Raw genomic sequence first — 18901 nt, 5'->3', positions numbered from 1 at the left:
ATGACACGAGGAACTTACTCTGGAGAGACTATGCACATACGAAGACGGAATCTATGCCGTCCGAGCTAGAACCGAAGTGGCAATGGTGGGGGATTCCATCACTCTCCTGATAACACCACATGTCATGGGGAGGAGGGGAAGATATTCCTTCTTGAGACCAAGAAAGCAAACTATCACGGTAAGGCCTAACATACCAGCCAGAGGGTTGCACGTTAGGTCGAAGGCCGTGCTGCCACCTCACAAAGAAGGCCCGAGTCCTATGCAGTGTGACGGGGCTCATCTACATGACTCTGTCAGATGCTGCAGAGGAGGCGAATCAAACTCAACCTAGTAGTATCCACACTCCAAAGGAGGATGCATATCAGTAATCTTTCTAGGCCCCGCCATAAGGCTTGCCTACAAAAGATCCCTCAGCTGTCTACATGCCGGGTGGCTTCCCACAATCTTGCTGACAAGGTGGAGGCCTCCCAAGGAGGCGACTGTCGAAGCGAGGAGCTTGAGGTCCACTTCAAAGAAGGAAAGGCAAGGGACGGCAGCCTCGGCCGGGATGATGGAGCAGCTGCCATGGAGTCCTCTTGAAGGGGTGAAGACCAGAAGATGCCGTCACTCGCCAAAGAGAAAAACAACCAGAAAGCTGAAAACACCTGACAAATGAGAGGAAAGGCTTGTTCTTTTTCTTTTTTTCTTTTTTCTTTTTTTCTTTTTTCTTTTTTTTCTTTTTTTTTTTTTGGGGGGGGGGGGGGGGGGGGGGGCGGGGGCGGGGGGGCACCGCAGAGCTGGAAGGAGAGAAATGTGGGAGCTCAATAGGGTGGAGGAGCATGACGGCGGGGGGCGAAAACCGGGCAGCCAGGGGGGCTGGGCGAGGGCGGAAGGTGGGCTGAATCGCAGAGCAAGGGGATAAGGCGGGGGCTCAATAGGGCAGAAGTGGAGGGGAGCAGAACCAGGCAACGAGGAGGCAGGCAGAACGCACAGTGGCGGAGGGCAGCCCAACAGAGAGGGGTTGGGGGATGGCGAAGGCGACAGGTGCGCAGACGGGGAAGCTCCAGCGCTCGCTTTCGATTTTTTATGAGACCTTATTAATTGCATCAACTTTTGTCACTTGGATTGCCTACCCAACATCCATACACACATAAAACAGACCCAATATTTCATTAGACACTTTCTTTTAACTTACAAAAGAAGAAGAAAGACAATGTTTAAGATTTCAAGGTTACCTATAAAGACTCAACACGATCTGCCCCATATTGAAGGTCTTCAGAAGTAGGCTTGCCTATCCCAGCACCAGCCGGTTTCTGCTCACAGAGAAAGCAGGGTGCTGCATTTATCCACCTGATTTTGAAAATGAAGTATCAATTTCAGCTCAAACCATTTTAAGTGGAAAACAAAGCGAGCTACTGAAATAAGTAAATGAATATCTGTATATGCTGCTGAAAGATTATGAGCCAAGGTACAAGTGGGCTTATCATTCAACTGAATTACAAACTTTATGACGGTCTGTAAACAGAAATCCATGTATATATGTAGAACAGATGAGTGATTATTTTTGTCAACACTTCCTATGCTCTATGTTTTGAAACTAAGTGCATGCCACACTTTTCAAACTTCTCCCATAGCGTCTTGTGGTTGTATTCGTGAGCTTATCCAACATGGAAACCCAATTTTATATTATTTGCAAATTCATTGCTGCAATGGCTGCCTTACAAATTCTTACCTTGACAGAGCAGAAATGGGATATACTCTTAGAGAAGAAATAAAAGGAGGATAGCATGCACACTAGTGGTTGCATGCATCAGCTCCAACGCTCAGATGAATATGTCATGCTAGGCTACTGTCAGTCTTAAGGTTTAGCAGATGTTTTAAGCCATGATTTATGAAGGGATACAACAGGCCATCAGTGTGAGGGTAGGAAAAACAGAATGAAGACATCAGGCTACCCACCAAAGGTGAATGCAATGCAAATGCAAATTAAGGCAGCTAATGCAAAGTTGGCACTTTAAGTCAGATTTTCAGCGGCTGAAAGAGAACCACAAAAGATTTTCTAGCTCTATTCCACAACCATGCTATTTGAGCATTATAAACAGTTTTTTTCTGCAAAAGTGTGGCAACATTTTTTATAGTATGCCAGTTTTACTCAGTACAGTAATGCACAGATTAGGTAGAAAGAATCGAGTCTTCCTTTGTCATTGCTTTTTCTCTCTTCCTTTACTACGTCTTTTCTCAATTTTGTGCACTTTAAAGAACCAGCTTTTGTTAGTGCACCCTAAGAACTTCCTTGAGTGTGAATGGGAGAGAGAATTAGGGTTAGAGTTATTCATGTGGGAGACATACACAGAGAAACAAGGGAGAGAGAGAGAGAGAGAGAGAGAGAGAGAGAGTTGTGGGGATAAGTCAACTCACCAAGATGAGTGTGTGACTCCCTATCACACATGTATATTGCACTAGTACACAGTGTGCACTTAGTACATTAAAAGTACTAAGTGTACTATGTACTATAACTTATGGGCTTGTACACACTATAAGGGTGGGCATAGTGCCTTTACCCCAACAACCTCCCACTTAAAGGCAAAGTGCCCTTAAATGAAGGAAAAGAAAAATCAGCATGTACATGATAATATACAAGGCCATATCAAGGCTGAAACTGGCCTCATCCAATGCCCATCAAGTGTCTGCAATGAGCAAACCACTCTGGAGGCAATCTTTGTCAACAGATCAGCGGGTTGTCATCCGTATGAATCTTAACAAGCTGAATTTGCTTGTTCTCTATCACCTCTCTGATGAAGTGATACTTCACATCCACATGCTTCGTCTTTGCATGAAAGACAGGGTTCTTTGCCAACTGGATGGCACTCTGACTGTCACAATGCAACAATGGAATATCCCCTGTATAACCAAAATCAACCACTAACCGAGATAGCCATAATGCCTCCTTGCAAGCCTCTGTGGCTGCAATATACTCGGCCTCTGTAGTAGATAAGGCAGTGCACTTCTGCATCCTGGATATCCATGACACAGCACCTCCTGTGAATGTAAACACATAACCGGTAGTAGACTTCCGGTTATCTGGATGACCAGCATAATCCGAATCCGTGTAACCATGCACTTAATGCATCTGTTTGCCAAAACAAATGCACATATCCTGTGTGCCCTTCAGGTATCTCATGACACCTTTCACTGCTTCCCAATGCTTCTTGCCAGGGTTGGCCATGTATCTAGAAACCACTCCCACCTGCAAATGCAATATCCGGCCTAGTAGCAACCATGGCATACATGAGACTGCCACAAGCTAAAGCATACGGAATCTTGGCCATATCAGCCCTGCCACTATCTGACTGTGGGCTGTCCATAGCACTGAGTTTCACATATGGAGGCAAAAGGAGTACTAGCCTTCTTCCCCCCGTCCAATTTGAACTCTGCAAAACTTTGCCAATGTATTCCTTCTGAGACAAATACAACACATGCTGATTTCTGTCCAGAAGTATCCGCATACCCAAAATGTGATTTGCATCACCTAAATCCTTCATATCAAAGGTTTGATGCAGCCTTTGCTTCAAGGCATCCATCTCCTTACGAGATTTCCCGGCAATCAACATATCATCAACATACAAGATGAGGATCAATAGACTGCATCCAAAGCTTTCTTGGTGTATAAGCAGTGAATTCTATGTCACTTCTCCTGAATTTCTGGGATTTCATGAATGTATCAAATTTATGATACCATTCTCTTGGTGCCTGTTTGAGCCCATAAAGACTCTTTTTCAGCTTGCATACAAGCTTCTCCTTTCCACTCACTGCATAACCCTCTGGTTGTTGCATATATATCTCCTCATGGAGATCACCGTGAAGAAAAGCAGTCTTCACATCCATCTGAATGAAGTCCAGATCATCATGTGCAACCAAGCTAACACAGCTCTAAGTGTGGTCATTTTGACCACTGGAGAGAAGATCTCATCAAAGTCCACACCATATTCCTGCTTGAAGCCCTTAGCCACTAACCTGGCTTTGTATCTTGGCTTTGCATCTGGTGCAACTTTGAGCCTGTAAACCCACTTGCATGGGCAAAACCTTCTTGCCTGCAGGCAAATGCACCAACTTCCATGTTTCATTTTTGTGCAGAGAATCCATCTCTGACTTCATGGCACGCTCCCAAAGAGCCTTGTCTGCCCTCTGTAAAGCCTCCTTATAACATGAGGGCTCCCCACAGTCAGTAAGCATCAAGTAGTCAACCCCTGGAACAAACCTGTCAGGGGCTCTGGAGGGTATTGTGGACCTCCGTACCCAATGACCATCATTTGCAGGTTGCTGTCCAGCCTGCATATCACCTATTGGTGGCTCCTGTTCCATGCCATAAGGCTGAAAATCATGCCCGGTATCTCCTCTAACTGTGGTATATCCATAGGGATATCCTTCTGCCATCTCTGGCTGTCCATTTGGACCATTTTCAGCACCATTTAAGGGCTGGTTTTGCTGCTGTAATGGCTGATTTACAGCCCTTGGTTGTTGTCCATGATGTCCATCATCATCAAAGATGACTCTCCACGCTCCTGTTGCCTTGCAGGCTCCTTATACATGCATGTTTCATCAAAAATGGACATCATTGCTGCGTATAATCTTTCTATTCACGGGATCCCAAAGTCTATACCCCATTTCACCTCTGTCACCATATCCTAGGAATATTCATTTGTGAGACTTAGGATCAAGTTTGGTGCGCATTTCCCTGCGTATGTGCACGTACGCAACGCAACCAAACACTCTCAAGTGCTTGTATGACGGAGGCTTCCCTGTCCATACTTCTTCTGGCACTTTCCCACCAAGCCTCGTGTTAGGTGACCTGTTTATAAGATGAACGGCTGTCATAACAGCTTCAGCCAAAAACCATGAGGTAATGCAGCATGTGACAACATAGAACGGACCTTCTCCTGAATGGTCCTGTTTATCCTTTCTGCTGTCCCGTTTTGTGGAGGATCATAAGGACTAGAGAGCTCCCTCTTGATGCCTTTAGCATCACAAAAGTCCTGAAACTGTTTGGACATATACTCTCCACCATTGTCGGAACGCAAAGCCTCAATGTTTGCCAGTTTGATTCTCAACAAGAGCAACAAACTTCTCAAACACTGAGAATGTATCACTCTTCAAACGAAGAGGATTAAACCCACACCTTGCGTGTGGCATCATCAATAAAAGACACAAAATATTTTGCCCCTCCCAAAGAAAGCTGAGGCATCTCACATACATCTGTATGTACAAGCTCTAACTGAGCATCTTTCTGTCCAAGAGCTTTCTTGTGGGGGCACTGTAGTTGCCTACCATATATACAATGCTCACAAAACTGAAAACTTGAAACTTTAGAGAAGACAAGTAACCCAAACGAGACAATTGCTCCATTCCTTGACACTCATGTGTCCCCAACCGGCTATGCCACATAGAGATTTCCGACAGCTCAGTTGCATTTACATTAGCATGGTGACAAACACCTGCATGCATGAAGTAAAGAGTGTCCACCTTAGAGCCTCTGGCAACAACCAGTGAGCCTTACTAATTTTTCACTTTCCACAACCAAATGTGGTAACATAATCAGCATCATCAAGCTGTCCAGTAGAAAGCAGGTTCTTCTTGATCTCAGGCACATGCCTGACATCATGGAGCATAAGCTGTGAGCCATCTGAAAACACAAGCCTCACATCACCTCTGCCAAGAATCTTGCATGCATGGTTATCACCCAAATAAACTACTCCTTCATTGCCAACAGTATACCTGACAAACAAAGTCTCTGCAACCTGTGACATGAAAGGAGGCACCTGAATCAATGATCCTTGAGTGCATACCATGACCATCTCCTGTAAGAAGTGAACGGGCATCAAGTGAAGACGTGAATAGGACCTCATCCTCACTGTCACCTGCATGTGACACACTGATTTCTTCAATCTGACTCCACTTTTGCCCTTTGGCTTTACATCTTTGGCTTCATCTTTGTCTTTGTCTTTGCCTTTTCCTTTTCCTTTTGATCATTTTTCCATTTGTAGCATTGCTTTTTGATGTGTCCCTTCTTGCCACAATAATGGCATTCCAAGTCCTTTTTGGAGCGGGACTTGCTCCTTCCCCGTTCTTGGCTTTTACCCCTTTGCTGGGATCTCCCACGTGCATTCCTTGCATTGGACTTTCCAACAGAGTTGTTTTTCCTGTTCATCTCTTCTTGAAGAAGAGCACCCTCAACATCTGCATATGACAGCATAGCATTCGAATTGCTAGTGGCTGTCCTGAATGTGTCCCAACTCTCTGGCAAAGTGCATAAGAGAAAAGTGGCTTTGAACTCATCGTCCATTGCCAACTTTTGATTTATAACTTGGCTGACAATACCATTAAACTCATTTAGATGGGCTGCCATAGACGCCCCTTCCTTCATCTGAAGACCTATGAGTTTCTTCAACCAATACACTTTGCTTGAGGCACTTTGCTGGGCATACAAGTCCTGCAATCTTTGCCACATTCCCCAAGCTGTCTTCTCTTCACGAATGCTGAAAAGTAAAGAGTCTGACACAGACAACATGATAGTAGATCTTGCCAGCTCATCCATATCTTCCCACTCTTCAGCAGTAAGAGAAGCGGGCATTACACCCCTTTCTTTGATAGGCTTGTGCTGCTTTTTCTGGAGCAACACATTATAGCACTGGGTTTGCCAAATATCATAATTATGTGAGCCTTCAAGCTTCTTGATGTGAAGCAATGAAGAGCTCTCACCTGTGGTTGCCATAGCAATATGCAACATGTCAATGCCTGACTCCCTGCAAAATGTGCAAACACTGCACCAAAAGCACACAAAGTGCTCACAGTTATTCTCCCAAGCTTTATCTCCCACCGCGGAAGCACAAATGCAACTCTACTCCCACTTTATGTGATGAAATCAGAAGAAAGAAACCCCCAGGGGGCGGAAAAAACCAAAAAGAAGGGGGGGGGGGGGGGGGGGGGGGGGGGGGGGGGCGGCAGTAGCGCGAAAGGGGGGTGGGGGGAAAGAGAACAAGGTATAGCATGGTATTATCTCAATCTCTTGTCTCAGGCATACATTCAATGGGATTGTCTCCACAACTCATACAAGACACACTCATCATCGACTCTGATGATACAAGGCTTATGGCAGGAGAACTCATCATCATCTTCATATATCATCATCAAAGCTTCATCATCATGAAAGATCTTCACATAACATATGCTATATATTTGTACAATATGATTGACATGCAACAACACTCACGAGACAAAACAAATAAAACTCACATGACATCATCAAATACAAAGGTATACATATCTTTAGCATATGCATGCCGACAGCCCATAGCATAGCTTTAGCAGAACTTGATATCTTCCACAAGACTTCGCCCTCTGCCCCTTTGTGTGCAGCTCGGTTCTTGCAGGCCTCTCCGCATTCGTTCCGCCTTCGCCATAGCTTCAAACTCTGATGGAGGCTCCTCCCGCCCCACCTCAAAGGGACTCTTCCGCAGCCCCCTCGCCCGCCCCTGAGGATACCCCCATCAGGCTTTCTCTTTCGCCAGAAGAGGAAGCGAGCCTCGCTGCAGAGGTGGAACGCCTCCAGGCACATTCCACCATCTGCCGTATAGTCGGCACTCACCCCAGCAGAGGGGAGATCCGGGATCTTCTCCAGGCCCGCCTTCTTGCAGATATGGGCAAGATCCTGGACATTCAGCTACTGGGCCGTGTGGACACTACCAGATCGAGTTCGAGACAGCCCAGAGCGTGGCCCAGGTCCTTGCCATGAGTCCCTTGACATGAAGGGAGCTCGGGCATTCTTCAGACCTTGGCAGCATGGCTTTGACCCAGCAGCGGCCGAGCAGGGAGAGTGCCTTTTCCATGTTACAGTTTGCTTCCCTGGACTCCGCCCGCGAGTACCTTCCGCTCCTTTCGAGGCTCGGAGCATTGGTGGGCTCGGTGCTTGAGACTGGCCCCACACCCGCTTCAGTGGTGGCTAGAGCAGCTGGGCTACCTTCGGTCAGAGTTTTGGTTCCTGACATCTCCTCCCTTCCGAAGGTCATTCAGCTACCCAGGATAGGGGGGGGATGGATTGATCAGAGAGTGGAGTTCTCGGGGCTCCCGAACCAGTGCTTTATTTGCAGGCAAGTCGGCCACTTGGCCAAGGCCTGCCCTCGCAGGAGACCCCGACCCTCACCGCAGCAGCAGGCCCCTAATGGCCCACCCACAGACGCGGCTCGGCAGGCAGCCTCCGGGACACCTGCCCAGCCCACAGAGACCTCGGAGTGGCAGCCTGGACAGGGACGCCGTCGAGGGAGACAGCCACAGCAGCACGCCCAGAGACCGATGCAGCAACAGCCACAGTCTCAGCATCACTGGGTTCCCGTGAGAAACAGCTTTGCTCCCCTCCAGGAGGAGACCCCAGCGCCGACTGAGGACCAGGAGATGCCAGCACTCCCTCCTTCGCCCCCACCCCCCCCTCCCCCGTCCCCCCCTACCGCCTCGCTTCCACCCTCGCCTCCTCCCGTTCCCGCTCCGGTTTCGGTAGCGGCTCCTTCTCCACCCCCTTCTCCCCCCCCCCCCCCCCCCGCTTGCCTCAGCTCCCCGGGAAGCCCTGGCGTTCACCTGCAGTCCGGAGGACATTGAGCACCGACCTTGCTCGAGCACCACAGAGGAGACTTACCATGCCGATTCGGGCTTCACGGATATCCTCTATCCGCAGTCGGCTGAGTCGTCTCGACACTAGACAGCATTCGGAGGCTTTTGATTACTCCTTCACGCGGCTTTTTGGAGCAGAGGGCCCCCATGAGCCAGCACCCATCAGAGTTCATGTAGTGATACCTCCGGCCCGCGGGGAGGAGGCACTTGATTCAGCGGTGGCCTTCTCATTCCCTCTTTGTGGCCCTTGCGACCGGGAGTGGACTCTGGATCTCGCTCTTAGCACCTTGAAGACTCAGGCAGTTGAGTTTTCTCACCATGTGAGCGATCTGGAGGTGACAGATGTGATAGGCCGACTATGGGAGTTGGCTCATTTTTTCTTTGATCCAGGGAGTGTGGATGCCTCAGGGATTCGACATTTGGTCGTTCGTATAGTGGCAGACTTAGCACGCGACCCTGGATATGTATGCATACACGAGGTTGCTCTGTCTGAGCGGGAGGTAGTCGCCATGGGACACAGCCACTGGCGCCTAATCCGAGATTCTTGCAGCACACCGGGTGGGCAGATTCGTAGCCGCTCGGATGGGACTATTCTCCCTCCAAGCCGCTAGCAAAGGCCCGCCGTATGGTTGAGACAGCATCCACCTCAGCAGGTCCTCCATGAGGATCATCTCATGGAATGTACAGGGCCTTGGCGGCGCACATTATATACGTTATCGTGGCTGCTTGAGGCAGGAGCTTCAGAGATGCTTGGTTGGGGGCAGCATTGATATTTTGATGATGCAAGAGCACCATCTGGGTGAGAGCAGGATCCGGAGACATGGTTCGGTGATGCCTGGTAGATGGGACACCTTTTGGTCTGCAGGGTTTGGCCCATTGGGTGGGCAGGGAGGAGTATGTATGGTCATTGCGGATGTATGGCGGCAGGCCATTGTGGATCGCGGGATCATTGTGCCTGGTAGAGCACAGTATATCATTCTGAGGACGCATGATGAGCTCTTTGGCGTGCTCAATGTCTATGCGCCCAACCATGCTAGTGCCAGAGCAGAGTTCTGGACCCAGGTTACGGATGCATTGCCAGAGGCCGCATATTGGTGTGTCGGGGGAGACTTCAACATGCTTGAGGACGCGGCCGATAGAGTGGGAGGCAGTCATGTTACAGTGCACGGCACGGAGTTTGCAGCTTGGGAGCGATTTTGCATGTCACTGAGGATCACTGATGCATGGCAGCATGAGGCCTTCTCCCCCTCTCAGGACAGTCTTAGTTTCTCTCGATCGGATCGTCGGCAGGGAGGGACTAATCTATCACGGATTGATCGCTTCTATGTGGGCGACAGGTTGGGGGAGCGTGGGGGCTCCGTTGGCATTCTTGCTGGCACCTCTTTTTCAGACCATGCGCCAGTTATTTTGACACTTGAGGAGAGGACACGGGAGACCAGCTTGCAGTTGAGGATCCCAGAGAGGGTACTTACAGATCCTAGTCTCGCTGAGGACATTGAGAGGATATGGCATGATAGTCAGAGCTCTGACCAGGATGCAGCAGGCCAGTGTGCCCAGGGACTCATCGAGCTCAGCTCTTTTTTGCACGCTGCAGCCTTGACACAGCTGGGAGAGACTCGCGAGCGGGAGCAGCGACTGAGACGTAGCCTTGCTTCGCTTCAGCACCTGCAGGAGCAGCAGCCTACATGTGAGTGGGTGGCGTCCCAGCTAACCAGGCACGCCAGGAGGTTAGAGAGGCAGAGGAGCAGAGACATGAGTTTTACTATCATCGCCAGGCCTCTCAGTGGACGCAGCTTGGTGATAGAGTGACTGGGGAGTTTTTTGAGATTACTGGACCCCGCCATGCTCGAGCAGGAGTCCGCCAGCTTGGGAGACCGGACGGATCGGTAGCCACTGAGCCCGGGGAGATCAGAGCCATTGCCACTGAGTTCTATAGAGACCTGCTTTCAGCAGAGCCAGCCACCACTAAGGCTCGGGATGCTTGCAGACAGACTGTGTGGGCCCATGTGCAAAGGAGGGTCACAGATCGTATGCGTACAGTTCTGGGTGAGCCTCTTTCAGAGGTTGAGCTTGCTGAGGCCTTGAGGGTCCTTCCGCGCCATAGTTGCCCCGGGGAGGACGGATTGACGCCTGCCTTTTTTATGCGCTATTGGGACCTTTTGGGGCCAGGCCTCCGCAGGGGATTTCAGTATGTTTTGGACACTGGGGTGATGCCACAGAGCTTTTCAAAGAGCTTGATCTTTCTCATCCCCAAGGGGGAGGGAGTATCAGATGATATTCGGCATTGGAGACCTATTACGATCCTCAACACTATATACAAGGTCTTAGCAAAGGCCTTGAGTTTGAGGATCCAGCCCTTCCTGGGGAAGTTAATTCATGCTACCCAGACAGGATTCGTCAAGGAGCACGGTATCCTTGACAACATTTTCACATTTTGGGAGGCGACGGCCCGAGCTAGATTTCTTGGTGAGGACTTGGTTGTGATGCTTCTCGATTTTGAGAAGGCATACGATAGAGTCGATTGGGGTTTCTTAGAGGGCACTATGCTTCGCCTGGGCTTTGAGCCAGTTTGGATCCGAGGGGTGGCGGCTCTATACTCCACAGCTCGTAGCCAGGTGCTGATTGCAGGAGGACGGGGGCCGAGTTTTGAGTTGACCAGATCAGTCTGTCAGGGGTGTCCTCTCGCCCCCTTTCTTTTTCTCTTCTTTGCGGAGGCTATGAGTATGTATCTGACGACAGAGGAGGTTGGTTTGAGAGGACTCTAGCTCCCAGTTCGGGGGGAGGACTTGCTCGATGCTGAGTTTGCAGATGACACGGGTTTATTTTTGCATGGCCATGAGGCCAATCTGCAGGCAGAGCAGTCGCTCCAGGTTTTTAGTGCAGCTTTGGGAGCATTGATCAATTGGCGCAAGACAGTGGCCATTTGGATCAATAGCGCTCCCACTCCGGTATGGAGCCCAGACCCGAGTTTTAGATGGATTCCTCCTGGCACAGCAATGCGGTATTTGGGATGCCAGATTGGACTAGATTTGTCACCTGAGCAGCAGATTGCCCCGCTTCTTCTGAGCATTCGAAAGAAACTTTTGTATTGGAGTACAGCTCGGCTCTCCTTGGCTGGGAGGGTGGTGGTGGCAAATCAGGTGCTTTTAGCGACCATGTGGTGCATCACGTCTTGCTGGATCTTCTCGAGCTCTTGCATTAGCCAGGTATAGAGGCTGATCAGGAACTTTCTTTGGTCTGGGCGGGATGGTCAGCCAGCCCGGGCTAAGGTTGCTTGGGCAGTTATTACACTTCCGTTGGCCCAGGGAGGCTTGGGCATTATAGATCCAGTTGATCAGAGTAGAGCCTTATTGGGGAAGCTTATTGTTCAGGGGCTGCTTCCAGGCGCTGAGCCTTGGAGAGAGCTTCTTTTGCAGCGGCTGCAGGCTTGGGCTCCCCCAACACGGGGCACTTGGGCACCAGAGATACGATGGATCTTCATAGAGATGAGGAGGACAGGCCTCAGTAGAGGATGGGAGGACAGATTTGCCTTGAGCATCCTAAGAGCTTGGGAGTTGCTAAGACCGGGACTCTCTCAGAGACCTCCTTCTTGTGATGAGGAGCGGGCCAGACAGCCGCTCATGTGGAGCCCAGCGGTTCGCACAGAGCAGGGTCATATGCTAGGTTCTCGGCCTCGTCTAGCCTGGGGACCATTGGCGGCAGGCCCAGCACGTAGTTTTGGAGACTAGCAGGCCTTCTGCAGTCTCCCAAAGGAGATCCAGGTGGAGAGGCTGAGTCACTTCAGAGGGGGGTTGATTATGAGGGATGACATTCAGGAGGCACTCTCAAAGAGTGGTTCACGCCTCTCGAGCCAGTGGCCCCACGGTGGATGGGAGCCTTTATACAGTTGGAGATCCTGATTGCTGTCAGAGCTTGCACTGAGGATGGCAGATGCCTCTACTATGAGATCCAAGATGAGGGCAGAATGCAGAGAGTGGAGGTGGAGTCGCCTTTGGTTACAGAGTGCATCTTTCAGAGGATACGGGTAGTGGCTGCCGCTTCTCGGAAGTGGCATATTGACCCAGACCCTGGAGATGTGGACTCCGATTGGCGCATATGGGCATATGCAGCGCACCCTTTGGCCCGGCTCCAGTGGGACCCTGGCGAGTACAAGTGGCATGATCCTTATGCATCCCTTGAGGCCGCAGAGATCACCTTTTTCCAGTATACTGTTCGGTTGGGGCGACATATTTTGACGGCGAGCAGGATGGTCTCTCCAGCTGCATCGGGGCACTGGCGGCTACAGGGACTCTCACAGGAGTTTCTGGAGGACTTTTGGACCAGGCTCTGGGTAGTCGACAGGCACGCAGGATCTCGACTTTCCAGTGGCTGGTCGGCCACAGGAGCTCTGTAGTTGGCACCTGGCTTGTCTACAGCGGTCTTCCGGCGGCTTGCGTCCGATGCGGCCACCCTACGGAGACACAGAGACATTGCCTATGGGACTGCCCTCAGGCGCAGCAGATTTGGCTGCGGATGCTGCGCATTCTGGGCCCCCTCTCTCCAGAGGGTATGTATATGTGGGGTGCCGCTGCTTGGTCGACTTCGTCAGGGCGTGCTATGGGCTATGAGACGGAGCAGGACAACCAGGCCATCAGATTCATTAGGGGCCAGCCTCGCCTTGTTCCTTCACCAAATTTCTCGTTCGCCGACTGGACACAGGAGAGGGATCTACGATGGGAGCTCCTCAACAGCCTCACCATCTGGTTCACCTGGAGGGCCCGATGTTTCAGGGCCTTTGAGGGGAGACTGGAGCCAGCAGAGACTGTTCGGGGGATTTGGCAGGAGTTGATCCACACCCTGCGAGGACAATATGACCGCATCCGGGGCGACTCGAATAAGGCGATCTTGCGGCGCCAGGCCTTTCACACCACTTGGCGCACCGGCCCCTTCTATACCCTACACACGGGGTCCCCCCGCTGGCACTACAGGCCACCTGTTTGGCTTTTCCCCCCTCCTATTGTATGATATAGCCCATCAGTTCTTTGTACTGATACGTGTACTTTTTAGCACCTAGGGAGAGTCTCCCTGGCTGCTTTGCTTTGATCTCTGCTCTGTTCTCTTATGAGCAGGAGAGGATTCTGTTGTAGCCCTACGGGCGTTTTTATATAACTAATGAAAGAATCTTTTCTCCGGAAAAAAAAAAAATCCCAAGTTGTAGCATCATTCTTTAATATCTTCTTCTTTGTCTGCTTCCAAATGTTGGCCTTGAAGTGGACTTGGCTATGTTGCGGTGTAGAAGAATCTGAAGGTTCAGCCATGAATTTTCTTGAGAATACTTGAATAGTATTTGCTTACGTGTTCTCCTTGAAAGTAGTGAAGCACTCATCCAATTTGTTAGAAGAATATCTAAAATTCATCATCTTTCATCCACTTTATAACGAAAAAAGCCTTAGTTTTAAAAAAAACAAAGCCAAAAGTCTTAAATACAATTAAGGTGTTCCTTTGCAACGTAGGCGACAAATAACTTGTTAAAGTACGATAATGCAAACATTTTCTTCACAAAAAAAGGTTGCCAGTGATTGTTATGCAATATAAATACCTGAAGGACTTCTTAAACCATATAAGAAGCTGAAAGAGAACGTAGTGCTCAATTTCTTCTTGACTTGGATTTCTCGTTCCCTCCTGAGAAAAAAGAGCCTTATTACAATGGTGTTGCAAAGCTTGCACAGCATAACTAACTCTCTCATCCCTCAAAAGATGAAGTTCTCTAACCCCATTGCTTGACAAAGAGCGAGCTTGCAGCCCTAGTTAAGGCACATTTCATGGGAGCCATTCCTCGTACCAGCCATGCATATTGACCTACACAATTCAACTTCTATTCCTTTGTTGTTATTATAACTCTTAGAGATAGTATATGCATCTCCTATTAAAGAGTGTATATACATTGTACCTTCTTGGTCTCATATGCCATTTTGGCATCTTGCATGCGTTTATAAATCTCTCGTAGGCACTTGAGTCTTTTGTAGACGATATTGTAACCGCATCCGCCACCTCCCCCCCATACTCTCTCACTGAGCACCATGCACAAAGGATGGTACAATGCCTACCCGTCATAAGAAGACAATGTTTTTGGTGGAGTGCAAGGATGATATCTCTACCGATCCTTTTTGAGTGATAATAGTAGGGGGGCTTGGCGAAAACTCCTTGAGCACGGGCCACCCACCCCATCACAGATCCGGCCATTCGGCATGCCTACGCCCAAAAGCTCTACCACTTCCGAACATCATCCCCTCAGATCTATCACACCTCCCTTCTCTCTCCCTCTTTAACATACATCATGTTACGAAGACCATACATGAACTGCAGCATGGAAGGGCATTACAAGCTAAGCATATGGCTAACGCTTGTTGTTCAAGAAGCCTTATCCAAGTACCAAATGATAGGTGTGTGTGAACAGAGCCACTAAAAAGTCTTCACATATCCATCTCTCTCATAGTGAGAGGAACAGAGTATTGAGACAGGACCTATGGCAGCTCTATACACGAGAGACATGGATATCGCCTACACAGCCTCTTCCACCGAAGATGCTATACTACAGAGATCACTTCACGAGTATCACTCATGATGGATTTATAGAGAGGCCTAGATACATGGAGGGCTTCTTAAAACACGGCTCCCGAGTGGCTATTGGTCAGCTTAGACTCTAGAGTTTCATCACATCGATTGGAGATCGAGACTGGCAAAGCAGCACGGATCCCCCGAGAGGAGAGGGTATGCAGATTGTGCAGAGAGGAGGTGGAGAGTGAGAAGCATTATGTATGCAGATGCAGAGGATATACAGCCATCAAAGAGAGATATCCCATTTTATTCAGAGAGCCACATTCCCTACGCTAGATCTTTGAGGCAACAGACCAACGCATACTAGGGAGATTCATTCTAGACATACAGCGTCACAGAGAGACATCATTACAGGCTCAAATAGCTCCAGAGGGGGGACGACAGACACAGATTACTACATTTTTTCAGAGATCCATCCCACTCCTAGCCCCTACACGACAGGGAATTACTCTCCAGAGAGCAAAGACACTCAAAGCCCGTAGGAGACAGAGGACACCTAGCTTTCGGACACCACGCCTATACCAGAGAGAGATGACAGAGATCAGAGCTCAGTTTCACAGAGAGGGTGCGGAGCGACTGCCTCGCTTCAGAGCAGACCCAGCCATGCTCTTCACGGAGCTGTGGACACCCCCTTCATTGATGTATACCATTTTATACCCCCAGTATGGTACAGGATGGAGCTAGCTAGGTTGCATATCATGATTGTATACTCCATGCATATAGCTTTGCATTCTCCTAGTAGTAGAGCTCCATCCCCTCCCCCACCCATTGTACTTATTGCACACCCAGATTCAGCTTCTTAGTACAATACTTTTTCATTTTGTTGGGATGACAGAGGATACCCCATACAGGTACACCGATTTGTCTCATAGGCCGAGTTCGGTCTTTTGGAAGACGTTAATAAAATCTCTCTCTCTCTCTCTCTCTCTCTCTCTCTCTCTCTCTCTCATGTGTATGATAAATCCCATGGACATATCCAGATGCTAGTCCAGAAGAGGCAACCAGTAAAAGATAACTAGAACTAGGATTTTGGAGCACAAAGTGCAGAAGAGGTAGTGTTGGACTTGGTACAAGGCCTGGAAGAAGAGGCTGTCGGCTGAACAAAGTGGAGTCGGCTGTACCTGATGAAGGCGGCTGCAGGCGCTCAGCGTTTAATGGAAAATACTGCCAGTCGGCCAGCTCATCTATTTGTTCAAGAGCCTATAAAAGGCAAGGATGCTCATTGAGTAGATCATTCTCTCCCCTATGGATGGGATCAAGTATTAGGCTAGATTTTGGTGATGTTCACCTTTTAAGGCAGCCTCTGCCTGTAGAACTAGAGTACCCTTTCTGTACTACATGAATATACTGAATTTCCAGCATATCTCGCTCTCTCTACTCTCTCTCCATATCTGCGTTTTGCATCACATGGTTTCCCAGGAGTGTTTAGGGCTGAAAGAAGACTCTCAGAGCTTCCGCATGTTACATTGGTATCAGAGCATCAGGCTCAGCAAAGCTAAACACTGAATCAGTCCCATATGATGGTGTACAGGTCCAAGGTACAAGAAAAGTACACGGATACGAAGCCCAAGGCCAGGAACACAAAATCGGGAAGAGATCCCAAGAGGTTTGTTGGTGGTGTTCCACAGAGCCAAAGGGGATGGCAGTCTTGTGAGTCAGATAGGTTCTCAGGCAACGGTCCCAAGGGCGGTTTACCCTCCAAGGGTGATGTGAGAGTGCCAGACTCATTTCTCAGGAATGAAGACCAAGACGGTGTTCAGAGTCAGGGCAAGAATGGATTGTGGACTAGAGGGAACAGATGCATAGATCTTCATCCGAGACAAACTGGTTTCGAGAACAGGCCGGGCTTTCAGAGAAAAGGGTTGTCAGGGATGGATGATGACACAGGGACTTCGGGAAAGGATTGGGATGATGATAGTCATCCAAGAGCATGTTGGATAAATGCCATGGACATATCCAGATGCTAGTCCAGAAGAAGCAACCAGTAAAAGATAACTAGAACTAGGATTTTGGAGCACAAAGTGCAGAAGAGGCAGTGTTGGACTTGGTACAAGGCCTGGAAGACTTGGAAGAGGCTGTCGGCTGCAAGACAAGGGGCTGTCGGGCTGAACAAAGTGGGGTCGGCTGTACCTGATGAAGGCGGTGTCAGGCGTTTTTCGGAAAGGTGTTTTGGGCTTGTGTACATATGGGATGCATGGTTTGCGAATAAGCTTTGCCCTGAATGCCCTAGCAAATGTACAGAGCGAATGGCTTTGCAGTGAGCTAGTACATGTGTGTTGTTTTTTTCGGGACCAGGTGCTTGAGATTGGAAGTTTTTTTATTGCAGCAGTATGGTGTGCGGGTGGTTGCCAAATGCAGGGCACCGACAGATTCGGAAAAAGTGGCAGCTGTGGAAAGGTGACCGCCTCTGAGAAAGAGTGGATGCTTCTTTTGTTGGCGGCGCAGAGTTGATTGAGTTGGTATAGCTGAAAGGTTGCTTTGGGGGTCTCTGTTTTGGCGGCCATCTTCTAGGCTTTAGAATAAAAATAAAAAATAATATAAGTGTGGCCAACTTGAAGGGTCCGCGTGGAGATTTGCGCTGCAACCAACGTATTCGCCAGCACATCATCTGGAAGGTTGGCGAAGAGTGGAGCGTGGAAAAGGTGAGAAGGCCGCCTCGTAAATGCCTGGCTGGGGATTTTCTCCAGAGGCTGGTGAGTCGGGTTGGGAAGGTGGAGTTGCCGCCTTGATGAAGCGCTGGTGGACAGCGTGTGTGAGCGAGGAGAGCCAGCAGAGAGTGCGCTGCAGAGGTTGGAGGAGGTTGGCGTAGCTGCTGCTAAAGACAAAGGAGCAGTGAGAGGAAGGGGGCCGCCTTGGTGACCTTGTGCAGGGCTGCAGGTGCTGGAGATGGCTGGCAACGCCGACTGAGAGGAAGAGGGCCACCGGAGAAGCGGTCTAGCGGAGGGAGCTGCTAGCGACGAGGAGAGAAGCCGCTGCGGAGACAGACGACTGGCGACTGTGTGAAGAGACGTGCTGACGGCGTGGGTGAAGCCGTCGGTGGCTGGTGGTCAGTGAAGAGAAAAGACAGAGGGGCCGCCTGGCGCTTGTTTGGTCCGCTAGAGGAGCTGTGGCTCTGGTGCAGGAAGTAGCGGTGATTGGCACGTAAAGCAGCTGCAGGCGCAAAGGTTTTTGCTGCAGAGGTGGTTGGTAGTGCTGAAGACAGGTGCGAAGGGCTGGTACCATAAGAGCTTAGAGGGCTGGAGGTGACACACAGAGAGAGAGCTGCTGAAGTCGAGGGTTGCTGGTGGGGCGCCCTCTGAAGAGAGAGAAGTGGCTGGTTTTTGTGTGGGTGGCGACTGCAGGCAGAGAGTGCAGTGCAGAGACCGGGAGAGAGGCTTGGTTGTCAGACGCAAGGGTGAATTCCCTTGGCAGTAAATCCAAGCCAGAGTCTTGGTTTTTGGTGTAATTGCTGAGTTTGTTTGAAGTGTGATGAAGATGGGACTGGATTTCCCAAAGTGTTGTGGTGTGGATGGTGTTGTGTATGTTTTTGCTGGATGATCATTTGTCTATCGTGGTTTTGAGCTATCTTTATTGTGTGGGTGGGTGGTGAACTGTGAGAAGTGTTCCAGCCAGTGGCTGGTGGTGCCCCCGTTCGTGTTAGTATTTTCAAAGTTTGGGAGGTGAAGGG

At 49.6% G+C, this 18901-nt stretch overlaps 1 protein-coding gene across 1 annotated transcript in view; it reads right to left on the bottom strand.

Moving 5' to 3' along the window:
* Positions 1-1214: 1214 nt before the first annotated feature.
* LOC147635119 (peptide-N(4)-(N-acetyl-beta-glucosaminyl)asparagine amidase-like) overlaps positions 1215-18901 on the bottom strand; it is a 43608-nt gene continuing 25921 nt past the window's right edge. The window contains exons 6-7 of the mRNA XM_086803352.1: positions 14216-14298; positions 1215-1329 (exon numbers count right to left, since the gene is read on the bottom strand). Of these exons, the coding sequence (XP_086659478.1) occupies positions 1215-1329; positions 14216-14298 (198 nt within the window). The remainder of the gene's footprint in view (positions 1330-14215; positions 14299-18901) is intronic.

This window comes from Cibotium barometz, chromosome 10, assembly GCF_041138505.1.
Source record: "Cibotium barometz isolate CiBa-2024 chromosome 10, ASM4113850v1, whole genome shotgun sequence".
In the NCBI taxonomy this organism is placed as follows: domain Eukaryota; kingdom Viridiplantae; phylum Streptophyta; class Polypodiopsida; order Cyatheales; family Cibotiaceae; genus Cibotium; species Cibotium barometz.
Note: the sequence above shows the minus strand (reverse complement) of the source record. Positions and strands in the feature narration are given on the sequence as shown.